General features: G+C 36.4%; 1 protein-coding gene across 2 annotated transcripts in view; it reads left to right on the top strand.

Annotated features, from left to right (window-relative positions):
• efl1 (elongation factor like GTPase 1) overlaps nt 1-15,224 on the top strand; it is a 157,357-nt gene that overhangs the window by 3,740 nt on the left and 138,393 nt on the right. For both annotated transcript variants that reach the window (XM_084722363.1, XM_084722372.1), the window contains exons 5-8: nt 2,414-2,547; nt 4,642-4,779; nt 4,950-5,164; nt 7,802-7,925. In XM_084722363.1, the coding sequence (XP_084578489.1) occupies nt 2,414-2,547; nt 4,642-4,779; nt 4,950-5,164; nt 7,802-7,925 (611 nt within the window). The remainder of the gene's footprint in view (nt 1-2,413; nt 2,548-4,641; nt 4,780-4,949; nt 5,165-7,801; nt 7,926-15,224) is intronic.

Here is a 15,224-nt window from a genome sequence, read left to right as displayed (position 1 = left end):
ATTAAAAGATCAATATAGCAAGAATATGGACACTACAGCGGTGTGTGTCAACTCACTGTCAGCGAGAAAAGACAGCGAGGAAATACAGCTGGTAGACTTAGCTCAGCTGGGATCAGGTTTTCTCAAGCAAGTCCTCCTGCACCTCAGAGCTCTGTACCTGTGCTCAAAGGGTAGTAGGGTCAGATGGTGGTTGAGAGTGTGTGTGTAATGTCCTGTGCTATGTGTGCTATGGCCTCATTGTTTAGTTCCATGAGGGGGGGATGGGTTTAGATAAAAATACCTGTTCAAACATCTGTGAAAGCAAACATTTTCCATTTACAAGTAACAATATCAAGGAAACTGGACTGAGGAAGCAACATGTGTATGTTTTGGAAGTTTCACGTGTTGAAAAGTTTCTGGAATTTCGTTCTTTCTTCACTACATCAGTCCTGAAAATAGAATTTAATGTAATTCCTTCTTTGTATTTATGAAATGATACACCAGATTTCCAATTAGATCTAAAGAAAATGCAGAATATTAATTACCATAATACATTTGCAAGGAAATGTATACTTTTATCTTCCCCTCCAACTTTTCAGCTGTTCCTGGACCAGTTATCACAATATCTACCATTATACTAAATAATCAGGGACATATTTTTCAAGTACTCTGGTCTCCACTGTTTTCTTACTTTTCAAGAGGAGATTGATAAAGAATTCAGACATTTTCTGGACTTTTTTGAACCATGAATGACTTTTGTCCTGTCTTTTATTTCTTTTATTTTGTGCTGTTCTAAGTATACTTTTTCTTTTTTTGTTTTCCTTTCCTTTATTTGCTCTTTTGCTTGCTTGTCTGTCTCTTTTGTTTACTTGGGTGTGGGAGGGTGGAGGGAACGGTTGAGGGACATGTGGAAAGGGACATGCAGAAACATGTGGACAGTATTCTGTTATTATTTTATGATTACATATTGATGCTGGTTTATGGTACACTCATTGGAAATAAGAAGAAAAAGATAGGGAAGTCCCGATACAACTTTTTCATTTCCGATACGATACCGATATTGCAGCCTTGAGTATTTGCCGATACGATACATACTTTTATTACTTATTTTGTAGTGTGGAATGTTAGAAAAGGCTTGATCAAGTGATGATCTTTTTTTATTTCTCAAAATGTTTTGACTCTTCTAGTTTGTACTCTACTATTTTATTTGATCTGTTTTACCTGTTATCTGACTTTTGAACCTGTCTGTTTTATTTTGTTGCCTTTGTGAAGCACTTTGTTAGTGCTCTATAAATAAAGATTATTATTATTATTATTATTATTATTATTATTATTATTATTATTATTAATAATAATAATAATAATAATAATAATAATAATAATAATAATAATAATAATGTTAAAATCTTTTATAATTCAGCCTTATGAGAATAAAGTTGAAATGTCTCCTCAGTGTTTTAACTACTATTTCAACCTTATTATCAACATGTCAGCTTTGTGCAAAATTAAAAAAAAAACAAAACAAAAAAAAACAACAACAACTTTCCTCCTCTTTTTTTCTGTTACTATGGTCCTAATACACTGACATAGGATCAGGTCTTACCGGGTTGGGCTGAATGAATCTAAATGCAATTATTTTGACTGATATTACAATTGCGATATGATTTGTGATATTAGATGAAATTATAATTTTTACATCAACATTCAAATTTTAATTGGAAAACATTAAAGTGACTATGTGATTTTTAAATCTCTTTTTGTAGGACTCTGTACCAAATGAAGATGTTTTTCTTAAGTCTGTAGAATCTGATTTGTAGGAGAGGACACCTCAACCTCACGACATTCTTTCATTCAAGTGTTTTGAAACATATTTTGCCTTTAACAAATATTGCACCTCCTGCACCTGTCTCATATCACATAAATTAATAGCCAAAAATGGGACCCTGTTATTCCGACCAGTGTCCCATACAGCAACGTTTTTTAATCTGAGTCAGGTGATAGTGATCATATCACATCCATATAGGGTTATTAGTATACAGCTGTTAAAAATAATTTTCTTTATATATGTCTATCATTTTGAACACACTGTTGTTGGATCAGGATTGGCTGATGCTTTAAGGTTACATAGTAGAATTGGTACTGTCATTCAGTTGTCTCATGGTGAATTTAGCATATGCTATACATACAGTAGGATGACACATATATACTTACACTCAATATGATCTTTGATTGATGACTCATTTATCATTAAAAATGTAAAAAGGTATAATCATGAGTGAAGATAATTTTTGTTTGGCTGTCTGAGCTCCAGTGTTACTGAACTGGAGTTTGACATGACTGTAAACTAAAAGCTGATCATCTCTCTGCAGTCTGAGAGAGGTGTTTGTGAGTAGAGGACTGTAAACAGTGTTTTGTGTGCGTCTTGCGTCCTCAGGAGATCAGGAGTACTTACTGAACCTGATCGACTCTCCCGGTCACGTCGACTTCTCCTCTGAAGTTTCCACTGCTGTCAGGCTGTGTGACGGAGCCATTGTAGTTGTTGACGCTGTGGAGGGACTGTGTCCACAGGTAAATATCACTGCTCACAATGTCTCCCTCTGTACGCGGTTTGTGGTAAAGAAGAGACATCTTGTTGCATTTTCTGTAGATCAGAATTCTTTCCTGTGAGCAGTTTGCAGTCTGCAGGTATTTGGACTTATTTTTGTCTCTGTACTTCACTTCCTTGGATTAGATTTGATGTTTGAAATGAAACAACAACCATGAGGTGAAAGTGCTGACTGTCAGATTGAATTTGAGGGTGTTGACATCAACTTCAGATGAACAGTGTAGGAACTGCAGCCCTCTTTGTGCATAGTTTTCCCCTGTTTTCTGTCTCTGTAGTCTACTGGAAACTTTTTGGAGCCAGAAATGTTGTTTCCTCTAAACTTTCTGTTTGAAATGTCATCTGTAGGCCCTGATGATTAAATTCTACTTGGTTGCTAAGAGATTTGTGTTGGGCAGTTTTATTAATTAGCATAATTAGCTCATTATGAGATATAAAAAAAATAAGAAAATCAAAAATCATCACAGACTTCTCGAAGGAAGTGTATTTTAGTGTTAATGATCTGCATAGTGCATATAAAATATAAAAAAAGATTTCTTACTCAGCTGATTCTAATGATCAGGTTGTCATCAGGCTTCTGCAGAGGCTTGATGACGAGCTGATCATTTGAATCAGGAATGTTGGAGCAGAGAAACATCTAAAACACGCAGGGCAGTGAGCTCTGAGGACCAGGGTTGGGAAACACTGAGTTAACTAACATGCAGTTGCATGACACTTACATACCTTTATTCTCAGGGTGCTAAGGGTGGGCAGTATCTTAGGGGTGGGGTAATGGTGACTGCTCATCATTGCTCGGATTTCTGGACATCAGAAAGATGGATTCTTGGATCACCTTGTTAAGTTAGAACTAAAAGCAAAATTATAGTAATTTCCAGTTTTTGGCAGCTGATTAACTCATTGTGCTAATTACTTAAATTGCCCAACATGCAGCTCCTAGGTAGATCTCATTGGCTAAACCTACAGTTGACCTTTTAATCAGAAAAGTTTATAGAAAACAACATTGCTGGGTTTCATTTTGGCTGTATAGGGGTTTCCAGTAGATCACTATGCTAAGCTAACTAGCTTCATATTTAACAAACAGACTGGGATCAGTCTTCTCAGTTAACTCTCAGAAAGAAAGCAAATATACAGATTATATACAGAAGTGTTAAACTCTGCTCTTTAACATGGCATCATCTTTTTTAAAGATGAAAACACTTAAAATCATTTTCAAAAGCTGAAACATTTGTAGTTTTAAAAAAATGTTCAAACATTATATTGACAGAAAGTGTGTTATCACAATATTTTTTACATAAACACTTTGATTCTATGTTCTTTATTAAAAACAATCAGTTTTTTCAGAATCTGAAAGCTAGAAAAATAATATGAAAATAAAAATGCAAGTATGTAAAAATCTGCGCACTCTACTGCAATGTAGAGAAATAATAAATCAAAAGTATAACAGAATTATATACATATAAGAAGTATGAAATAGTATGTGCCATATGCTTCAGTGTGCCCCAGCAATATGCATATATATACACATATTAAATAAAATGTACATATCAATTAAGAATTATGTACATAAATGTGCATAAATGTATAAGTGTAAATAATAACACTGTATGTACTGTACAGTTGAATTAATGCAGTTGAGTCATTTCACAGCAAAGTCAATGTCAGTCAGTGGTGCACAGCTGAAAATATGATGGTAAAGGTAGAATCAGTAGTTTTTCCAAGCTGACCAGAGCATCACATACAGACAGTGTGGGTTGGTGAAGCATCCCGAGCAGCAAAATAATGAGAACAATAAGAAAATAAAGTCCGAGTGCTGCGGAGTGTCTGCAGATACAGACTCAGCACACACTTCTAGTCGGACATAAGTGATGATTGAAAGATTATTTATGTTTGAGTATATGCATTGTTTTGTTTTATTTTTAAGGAAAATTTTGCATATCATACCTTTGAATACAATTTTTTTTTTGTTTTTGTTGGTCAGCTGTGTAAAACCTCTCTTTTTAGCACCATATCAGATCACATTTAAAATGTGTTTTGTGTGTGTGTTTGTGTATTGTGTGTAGACCCAGGTTGTGCTGCGTCAGGCGTGGCTGGAGAACATCAGGCCGGTTCTGGTCATTAATAAGATCGACCGCCTCATCATGGAGCTGAAGCTCACCTCCCAGGAAGCCTACACACACCTGCAGAAAATCCTGGAACAGGTGAGACCCAACGCTCATCTGACACGGCCAGGACACAATCAGTAGAATAACTACGAGTTTCATTCAGCTGCTGGAGTCACTGAAGTTATTGTGTATTCTCTATTGACTCATAGTAAACGTGAAGGAAAGGTTTTGTAGACCTGTTACTGAGTGTGTGTTCTTCCCTGTAGGTGAATGCAGTGACGGGGACTTTGTTCACATCCAAAGTGCTTGAGGAGCGAGCAGAGAAGGAAGAGAAGGAGGAGAAAGAGAGTGAGACACTGAGTGGAGATCAGGTTTATGACTGGAGCGCCGGGCTGGAGGAGGCTGACGACTCCCACCTCTACTTCTCTCCTGACCAGGGAAACGTGGTGTTTGCCTGCGCCATAGATGGATGGGGCTTCAGGTGAGGCTTGTCCAGTGGTTCTCACACTGTGGACAAATATGACGTGAAACAATGACACTGTTCACACCTGGTATTAACATGCATTCTGGGGGATCTGATCACCTGGCATTACAGTGCATCTCCACATGGGTCTAGAGTGACCAGTTGAGATCTGATCTCACTTCCTGGCTCTTTATGCCAATAAACACATAGCTACATCATTTCCAGTCCAATAGCAGTAGCCAGGAGGCTTGGATAAATGGACACAGTTTACACAAAGACAGAAATAACTTCATGTAGAACATTTGCTGATTTTGGAAGAAGGTCCAAATAATTAAGAATTTGTCATACAACGTTTCACAAAGTTAATTAAAGAAAAACAACAAATCTCCAAACCCAATAACTCACAAAATTGTGTGATTTTTAGGAAACTGGACTTATGGTTTACTGTATTTGGAAAGTCTGATATGTTTACTGTCAATAATAAACTGTTTCCTTCTTCCATATATTTAGTGTAAATGATGAAATAGTGTTTTCAAACAACTGATAAGTGCAGAGTAGCCACTGGTACAGAGGTGCTGTGACTGACTGACCTTGTTTTTACAAGGAAAGAAACAACTTCATGTGTTGTATTTAATGCCAACTTTATAAGAAGGCATGAATGATTAGCTGTTTATCAAAGTGCATTAAGTTTCTCCTCACTCAACTTTTAAACATTGCACTTTCTAGCTGAATGGTGAAATCAGTGTAAACAGACAGTGTGTTCACAAACATCTGCTGCTGCTTGTTCTGGCAGGTAGGAGAACCCAAACACATCATTTACATGACAGTGAACCAAGTGGAAATCAGACTGGACTTACAGGACATCAGTTGAGTAGGTGGTCCTTCACTGTGGCCCAGGACTCTTTGCAGACACACTGCTGAAAAAATGTGTTCATATACAGCCAGGATCACCATGGTGCTTGTAATGAACATTAGTTAATAGTTAATAAGGCCAGTATAAGATGGTTACTGATAAATATATGTTAATAAGACTATATAAATGTTAATAATAGCATAATAAACAGTTTATTGTTAGATTATAAGACATTTATGAGCAGCCTTACAGTAAACTTGTCAACAGTTTGTAGATTTGTTAAGACTGTTATTAAAAGCCTCGTCATATTCTTGTAATTGTTTATAATAGCATTATAAACACATTTATTGAGTTTTGAATAAACATTAGATGTCTTAACACATATTAATATTAATAAATGTCTTATAAGTGTGTCATCACCTATTAGCTAACACTAATTACAAATACCTTAATATGAAGTGTAACCCTTTGCAATATTTTCCATATTAAATTCTAATGTATTTTATACATTTATATAATAAGCACTACTAAAGCATAGTGATGCACAATATGTATTTTTCTGATTCTGATGGCTGGTACCAATAAAATAACTCTGATAACTTTCAAATTTTTATATATCAGAACAAAGTTCATATGACCTGTGGTTTATGCACACCTGAGGGTAAAAAAGGCTCAGATATAGTGACCAAAGATGGATGAGTTCATATTCCATAGCTCTGATCTAGTTAAGTACATCAAAAAAATTCACAAACATACTTTGGTTTTTACAGAGCATTTAGTCTGAGAATCCAGACTAAATGCTTTGAGTCTGTTTAATCAGATATTAGTATAGCTGACATTTATTGGCTAATATACACTGATAAGGACATGGCTGTGCAGACCAATATCAGCCCTGTTATTTATCACGCATTGCTGCTGTATATTGAACTGAAGCAAAAGGACGTTATATGGTTCATGTATTTTTGCTCTGCCCTGTCTTTACCATCTTTTTAATTACTGTACTGTTTCAGCTGATATCATGCTTACACTGTGTATATTCTTAAAGAAATATGAATTGGAAGAAATGAGCAGGAGTACTTGTAGGGTGAGCCAGTTTGGGCCCCTAGTTTATTTTTGCCCAGAGACCTCATTAAAACAACCCTGCTACTTAGAGTCACCTGAATACATTTTCAAGTCCACTAGATGGTGCTATCATCCAACACTTTAATTCATCTGATACTAAATGATCCTCACCATGATTACAGAACCATCAGACAGCAGAACCGACAGCAGAACCAATGCCAACCTGTTTAGTACCTTAAAAGACCTCATTCTTTTGTTCTGGTAAAGACTTTGAGAGTGAAATATTTCCTGGTAAGCTTCCATCACTTCACTGCGATGGTTCTGCATTCTCCACACAGTGACATACAGGCCTCATGCTGTAGTGGTAGTCTGGTGTATGACAGTCCATGGTGAGGACATGAAGACCTAGTTCTGAGCAGAGCTGTGTCCTTGTGATCACTCTCTGCTATAAATAAACAAATGAAGTCCCAGCGGAGACAGCCGAGTCTTCTTCGCCTCTGAACCCAAGACTCCAGCTTACTGTCTACAGTGAAGGAGGAGGAAGCTCAGATGCAGACAACTACACTCATGTTAACCCTCATTCTGTTCAAGCTTTACTCAAAGCTGATAAGAAGCCCAATTTTAAAAGAAGCTAAACACTTCAGCATGGTTTGCAATAAAGATCAGTGTTTTTCTACTGTCAGTGAATCTACATAAAAAGTGTAAGTGAAGAACTGAGAGTCTGACTTTGTGTTTTGCAGCATCCAGCAGTTTGCACACATCTACAGTCAGAGGATGGGGATCAGGGCAGAGGTGCTGCTCAAAACCCTGTGGGGAGATTTCTACCTCAATGCAAAAGCAAAGAAGATCATGAAGGGAGCTCAGGTAATTTACCTCTCTCAGTCTTGGGGCCAAAACAGTTACAGTACTCCTCAATTATACTTGAAAATATATTTTAAAAGATCAAACTCTTGGCTATTAAACCTTGTAACAGGCCAACCTCCTAGTGATTATATTAGATTTTCTATTAAATGTAGACATTAATGTCATCAACTGGGAAATCTGACAGAGTTGACGTCTTATGAAGTTGACGAAAATGTTGCATTTTGTCATTTCACAACATAGTCATAATGAGCAGCCATTTTATTTTTTAAAGTTGCTTTTGCTAATGATCTCTTGATGCTAATCAAAATATACATTTTTAAACCATAATTCCTTTTTAGTTGATAGCAGTATTATTCAACAAATGTTCGACAAATAGAAAGTTTACCAGTGTTTGAGCAGTATTCCCGCCCTTTTTAAACCAGGAAGTGAGACAGGGGTCCTTAGGGTATAGCTAACCCTTTTTATGCCTGATTAAATCATGTTTCTGTAAAAATCTGATCGAAATCTGGGATGCAACTTTAAAGGGCCAACATTTACGTTAAAAATATTTTAAAAAATATCTTAAAACTTTCATGAATTAATGGATGAATGAATATTTTAAAACAAAATTGATTATGAAAGCACATTTTTATACCTGTGTTATCAGTAGGTGTTGTTAGTTTTAGTTTTTGAAGGTCTTTAACACATTTTTATATTGTTTGACTTGTGAATTCATGTCTGGGACAAGGCTGTTTTCTTGCACAGAGTCCCAGTTTAGACATTTAAAAAAAATTAAGCAAACCAAAACATAATAATAATAATATAGATATATTTCACATATATAAATCCTTCCCTTTTCACCAGACTTTCAGTATGAATAATTTTCAGTGTTTCTTGGGAGGACATCTTTATCCCAATTCTCATGAACAGGTGAACTCTACAATAATGAATATCTCAGACTTATTGGAGGTCTGTCTTCACATGTTTTCAATCTTTCTGTCATGGTTTTCTCCTTCAATGTCTATTTGATATATTTTTTTATTTTAACTGCCAAAGAAAAATTTGAAGAAAGAAATCTGCTGTTCCACCCTGTAGATAGTCCTGAAGCGTCTCTCTTTAACTTTGTCCTGAGCTTGGAGATGTCTGAGCAGCTGAGGGAGCTGAGGGAGACCCCTCCAGTCACCTGTCAATCTGTACTCAGTCAGGACTGCAGATCTCTGCTGTCCTCAAAACAGAAATCAGCATACCTGCCAACCTTGAGACCTCAAGTACGGGGAGGATCTTGATACCAAGGGTTTGAGTTTCAGAGACCTTTTCCAGCATTCTACTTACTTTTTAAAAACAGTTTATTTACATATTAAAAATAAAATACTATAATACTGGAAGGTAACAGAAAACTAAAGAAATAAAACCACCGCCAACCAAAACAAACAGATCACTTTAAAATAAATAAATCATGCATAATAGTGCGTTCAAGCATAGATAGGACAGTTCAGAGTTAATAGTTCCAAGCTTTAACTGTTGACATGGTTTATTAATGTCTCCCAGGTCTTATAAAATCTCTTAGTGGAGCCCTTGAGAGTGCATCTTATTTTTTCCAGCCTGATGTTCTGCGTCACATCCTTGACTCACTGGTTGTGTAATAGAGGGGTTACATCCTTCCATTTAAACAAAATTAAATGTTTGGCTAATAGAGAAGAAAAGGCAATAATCTTCTGTAGGTGAGCAGGGAGATTAAAACCACATGGAACTGAGAATGCACCAAAAATACCTATAGTGGCATATAAATATGAAGGCATTATAATAGATCTGTAAACCTCCGAAATGGTGTCAGGAAAGGATGAGCAGAAAGGGGAAAGTTTTGGGCAGGACATGTGACAGACTGTTGCTGTTTGCATCTGCAACACGTAGCACTGAAGTTTGGGAATATCCTTGCAGGTTTAGCTTTCAGGAAGTGTAGGTGATGTATCACTTTGAACTGTATCAAGGCGTTCCTGGAGTGTAAAGAGGAGGAATGAACCCTGGAAAGGGTCTCATTCCTCATCTGACTTTGGGACATCTGAGTCATTCTAGAGACCCTTAAAGAACAAAGATGACATAAGAATTAGTACACTTCATTTAGTGACAGGGCTGCAGCTAACAATTATTTTCATTGCTGATAAATCTATTGATCATTTTCTCAATCAAACAATGAATTAATCCTGTCACAGTCTTGTCACTTGAAAAACAGGTCCATACATACTGGTGCACATGGCTAACGTGTTTCCTGTAATGATTAATTTCATTATCAGTCAGTCTTGATTAATCAGTTGTTTGGTCCATTAAGTATCTCAAAATGTTGAAAAATGTCAATCAGTTTTTCCCTAAACCAAAGATGACGTCCTCAAATGTCCTTGTTTTTGTCCACAACACAAAGATATTCTCAGAGAGGAGTAAAGAAACCAGAAAATATTCACATTTTAGAAGCTGAAATCAGAGAATTTTTACTCAAATTACTCAAACTGATCAATTCACCATAAAAATAGTTGGTGAATAATTTAATAATTGATTCATAATCAATTAAATGTTGCAGATCTACACTGCAACAACATTTTTCTATTGAATACTTTTAATTTTACTTTTAATTCTCAGGAAGGAACACAGAATGAAGAATCCCTCTATGCCCTGCCCTGCCCCTAAAAGAAAACTGATATAGCAGATTTTTACAAAATGCATGACCTTTTCCTTTCTTGAAGAAACAGGAATTCTTAGGAAGAAACAGTAGACTTTTAGAGTCATATCAGGCTTATACACACTGTACAGTGTCAGAAACAGGTTGTGATAAGGAGAAGGAATAACAATGTGAAAATTTGGCTGAAATCGAGAGAAATACAGGAGAATTGCTATCCTGTGTAGAAATAGGGAAAGGGCAATGAAAAACAGGAGTCCCCTGGGAAAACTGGGAGATTTGGCAAGTTTAGAAATGAGTTCAACGAGGTCTGGACAGATGGTATCAAGTGACTGTCACTCTCAGTTTACTGGTGAACTGTAGCTCTGACTGATGTCTGAAGAAGAGCAGTACTCATCACTTGTGGATGTGCCAATTAATTTGCACTAGGGAGTTTCAGTACAGACTTTTTTCTCCCCATATTTTCGTTGTTGTCTTCTATCAGTCCAACATCTTTGTTAACCACATTTAGATGTGTGTGACTGCTATGCATAGATTTTCAGCTCTTAAACACAGCAGAGATCAGGGGAAAGTTGAGAAGAGATAGTTAAATTCTTAAATAAACTTCAAATAATCTTCTTCAACCTTAAATCTGTTGTTGACATAATTTACTTTTGTTCTCAGATAACCTTGAATCTTTAAGTTTTGGAAACAAATCATTTTTTATTGCAAAAACTGTTGAGTAAACTCATTAAAGTGAAAGTAAATAATCGTTAATAACTTAGTATTTTCAGTTGTAACCATTAAATTTCAGTCACCCTAATAATCATAAATACGGTGACCAATTTTTTTTTAAATTTTGAGAAGATTGACATTTATCTAAAGAAGAAAATTAAATGATTAAATCAGTAGAAGATTCTAGGTCAGCAAAACTTGAGATTATTTCAATTATCAATTATTTCAAATATTAAAGGGATAGTTCACCCAAAATTTCATTATCTACTCACCCTCATGCCAACTGAGTGTCAGGTTTATTTTGTTAGTTAGTTAGACAAATCACTGCTGGAGTTTCACAGGAAAACAGCGTTCCACATCTACCAAACAATGGAAGTGAATGGTGACCAATTTCAAATGTAATAAAACAAACAAAAAGAAGATACAATTTGCCTCCATACTGCTCATCTGGCATAATTCAAGTCTCCTAAATTCCTGACATGCTGTTTGCACACCATCACACACCCAGTTCAGACAGTGTGCACATGAATGTGGCTTCAAGCTAAGAATCTACAGTGAAGATTCAGACTGAAAACATGATGTAAATGACTTCAAGTCTGCTTGGCATATTGGGGCTTTAGGAGACTTGAATTACACCAGACAACTAGTACAGAGGCAATTTATGTTTCCTTTTTGTTTGTTTTTTTTATGTTTGAAAACTGCTCACCATTCACTTCCATTGTTTAGAACATTCACAACGTTGTCTTCCTGTGAAACTCCAGCAGTGTTTTGTGGACTAAAAAACTAATCCCAACCTTCAATCTGCATGACACTGAGTAGATAATGACTGAGTTTTCATTTTAGGGTGAACTATCCTTTTAAGAGGTTAAGTTTGACTTAAAACTCAAAAATTGAGTAAAGACAATTGCCTTAAAAACTTGTAGCTCTTAATTTGTCACACCTTTAATTAATAATTCCTGTCACATTGTTCATAAAGCTGATGCAAAGTTCACAACAGGTTTGGGCACTTTACTTTCCAAACTGCAACATAACCAGCAGAAAAATGACTTCAGTCAAGTCTAGACTTTCCTTCAAGATAAGATCATTTCCATGGCAAAGGAAGGTTTTATAAATAACTACTTATACTTTGTTTTTCTACTTAAGTCACACTTGAGATTAAAGTCAATCATAAGTCCATTTTATAAATGAGGGTTGCTGTGTTGTTTTTGTTAGTCATACTGGTCAGCTGAGGGAGATGTGTGAGTAGGCTCAGTAATCTGCTAGTAAGAATAAGAATACAAAATCACACCATTACACTCTCATTCCATTTTTCCTCTCATGCAGCCCCTCGAGGCAGCTGGCGCACCCCACTTCAGGAAACCCTGTTCCATAATATTAAAGGTGTATAACACTGACTGGCTAATGGTGAAGTCGAGCCCCGTACTATCACAAAACACCAGCAAATGGAAATGCTGATCTGACCCTGATCTGTATTTCTGTCTGTGCTCCCACTCTCCACTCAGCTCTGTAATGTTCAATCTGAATCTCCTCCTAACTGTCTCTCATTTATAACTGAAATGAATGCAGAGTATACTTCTGTCAGATGCTAATGGACTCTGCCTGCACACTAACACACTGCCGCCCACTCAGCGGTGCTGACATGAGGTCTACACTGCAGAGCTGAACCTGGTCTGTACTGGCTTCTAACTGACCCGACGGAGCTCGTCTTGGTGCGCCAAATTTACAGCCTGAACCCAACACAATCTAATGTTTTATTTTAGGGATTTCTTCTCCTAGAACAAATAAATGTTTGTTTTAGACAAGGTTTCTCACATAAAAATAACATGGGCATAATACATGTTGAGCCAGCACAGAGTGAGAGTTGGCAGTCTGCCAGTAGGCTGTTCCACTTAAAGGAGAGCTCTACTGATTTTACACGTCAAAATTGGTTCACTAGCCACAGAGAGGGCAGCTCTTCTGTAGCTCTGGATGAACTCTGCAAAGTTGTGTCATCAGGGTTATCTCAGCTTGGGCTCACAGGCTACTTATTTCTAATAGAAAGTTAGAAACTGGAGGCGTGGAGATGAAGAAGACATGAGCATTCAGCAGACAGGGGGTCTTGGTGCAAGAAAGCATGTAGGAACAAATTTTCTCTTATTTTTATTTGTATCTATGATAGGGCTGCACAGCAATAAAATCGCAGTATGGCCAAGTGCAATATCCGAATCACAGAACCAGAACCAAATGACACTTTTTCTGCAAAAGGAAAAGTGTGTGAGAAAACAGTATTAAAATGAGGTAATGTAGTTCTGCAGAGATGACCTGGCCTTAAAATCTTGTTTTCCAGATGAAAGGAAGCATGTTTGTTTGGTTCAGACCTCAATAAATATCACATCATCATCATTTTAATATTTTTTTTCAGTGAACAAAACTGATCATTTCCACTAATCATATTGTGTACTGCAATCTCTCAAAATAATCGCAATATGACTTTTTTACCAAATCGTGCAGCCCTTATGTAAGGTTAGTTCTTATTTTGTTAGTAACGGTAACTGATTTCTGGGATTCAAGAGTCAAGAACTTTATTGTCATTGTGCAGACACAAAGAAATTGCAGTTGCATCATCTTCAAATGGTGTTTGTATGCACACACATTTACAGACAAATAACAGGCCTCAGTGATGAAGCTGAATGTGAAATAATAGGCAATAAAGATACAGTTAACAATAAAAATATAATAAAGGACCATAGCAATTGAAATGATAGCACAAAGATAAGCAACAGAAAATATGAAGGTAGAAAAATAAAGAATGTATAGTATGAAAGTACAAAATTCACCATTGTTTTTCTTATTTTTGCTCTTCTCTTAGGAAAGAGAACATCTGATGAGTGGTCAAGAACACTCAGACTAAGATAAGAAAAAAGTTTTCATGCTCCACTAAATGTTGTCCAACGCAAAGAAACACAAGTTTAACAAACATTTAAATATTTATAATTGTTATTCATATTTTTTTTCACTAATAGGGAATGCCTTTAGCTGTTTAACAGTTGAAGGTGTCATACTGGAACATAATAGAACTAAATAGCACCAGTCCTGTGGAGCTCAAAGCACCAAAAAAATGCTTTTGAGAAATCATGACCTGATGACTCAGAATAATACACAGACATTGTTTTGAGCATATCATGTAGGAACTACTTTCTTTCTGCAGTAGGATCTACTGGAACTACTTTCTTTCTATTAGAAAGAAAGTAGTTCACATGAAGCTGCTCATAACAAGGCCTCTGGATTATTTTGAGTAGCCGGGTCATGATTTTTGGGAAGAGACAGTGGTTTTGAATTTCTCCATTTTATTGGAGAGAAGGCAGACATCTCTATGGCCGATAACTCTGCAAGTAACCAAAAGGAAAAATCTAGATTGATAAACAGCACTTTAGGCCAGAGGAAAAATACACATTTTTGATTGTTGATCATGTTTCCATCCTATTGCAGTTGTAGTTCTTGCATTGATAAATGTTTTCTGACTGGGGAACTGATGAACCAACTCCCAATAATCACATAACTGTAGTGGATGAAAACAAGCATTCATTTGCATTTTCTCTTACAGGTTTACTTGTAATTCCATTAAAATTTGTGACACAATCTGATGGAAACACAACCATTGTCAGAACATTTTGCTCTGCCTGTCTCTGTTTCTCTGTACCTGCTGGACTGTCCATGTCTGAAGAGCGACATGACAAACACAAGCCTGAAGCTCGATATAACAGAACGTCTCAAACCAACTCCGGAACATAATTCTAACCACGGTCTTTTGTCCCAAAAAGTTTTCATCATTTTCTCCAGTACATTATTGGAAAACCCCTGACTTGTAATAACCAGCAACACGTGTCCTGTCACGCCTGCTGTCACATGTGATTGTTCTCAAGACATTCGGTCTGAAACAATCACTGACCAGAGCGGTT

The sequence above is a fragment of the Lutjanus erythropterus genome, chromosome 1 (assembly GCF_056507025.1).
Source record: "Lutjanus erythropterus isolate fLutEry1 chromosome 1, fLutEry1.hap2, whole genome shotgun sequence".
Lineage (NCBI taxonomy): Eukaryota > Metazoa > Chordata > Actinopteri > Lutjaniformes > Lutjanidae > Lutjanus > Lutjanus erythropterus.
This window is presented reverse-complemented; position numbering and strand designations above follow the sequence as displayed.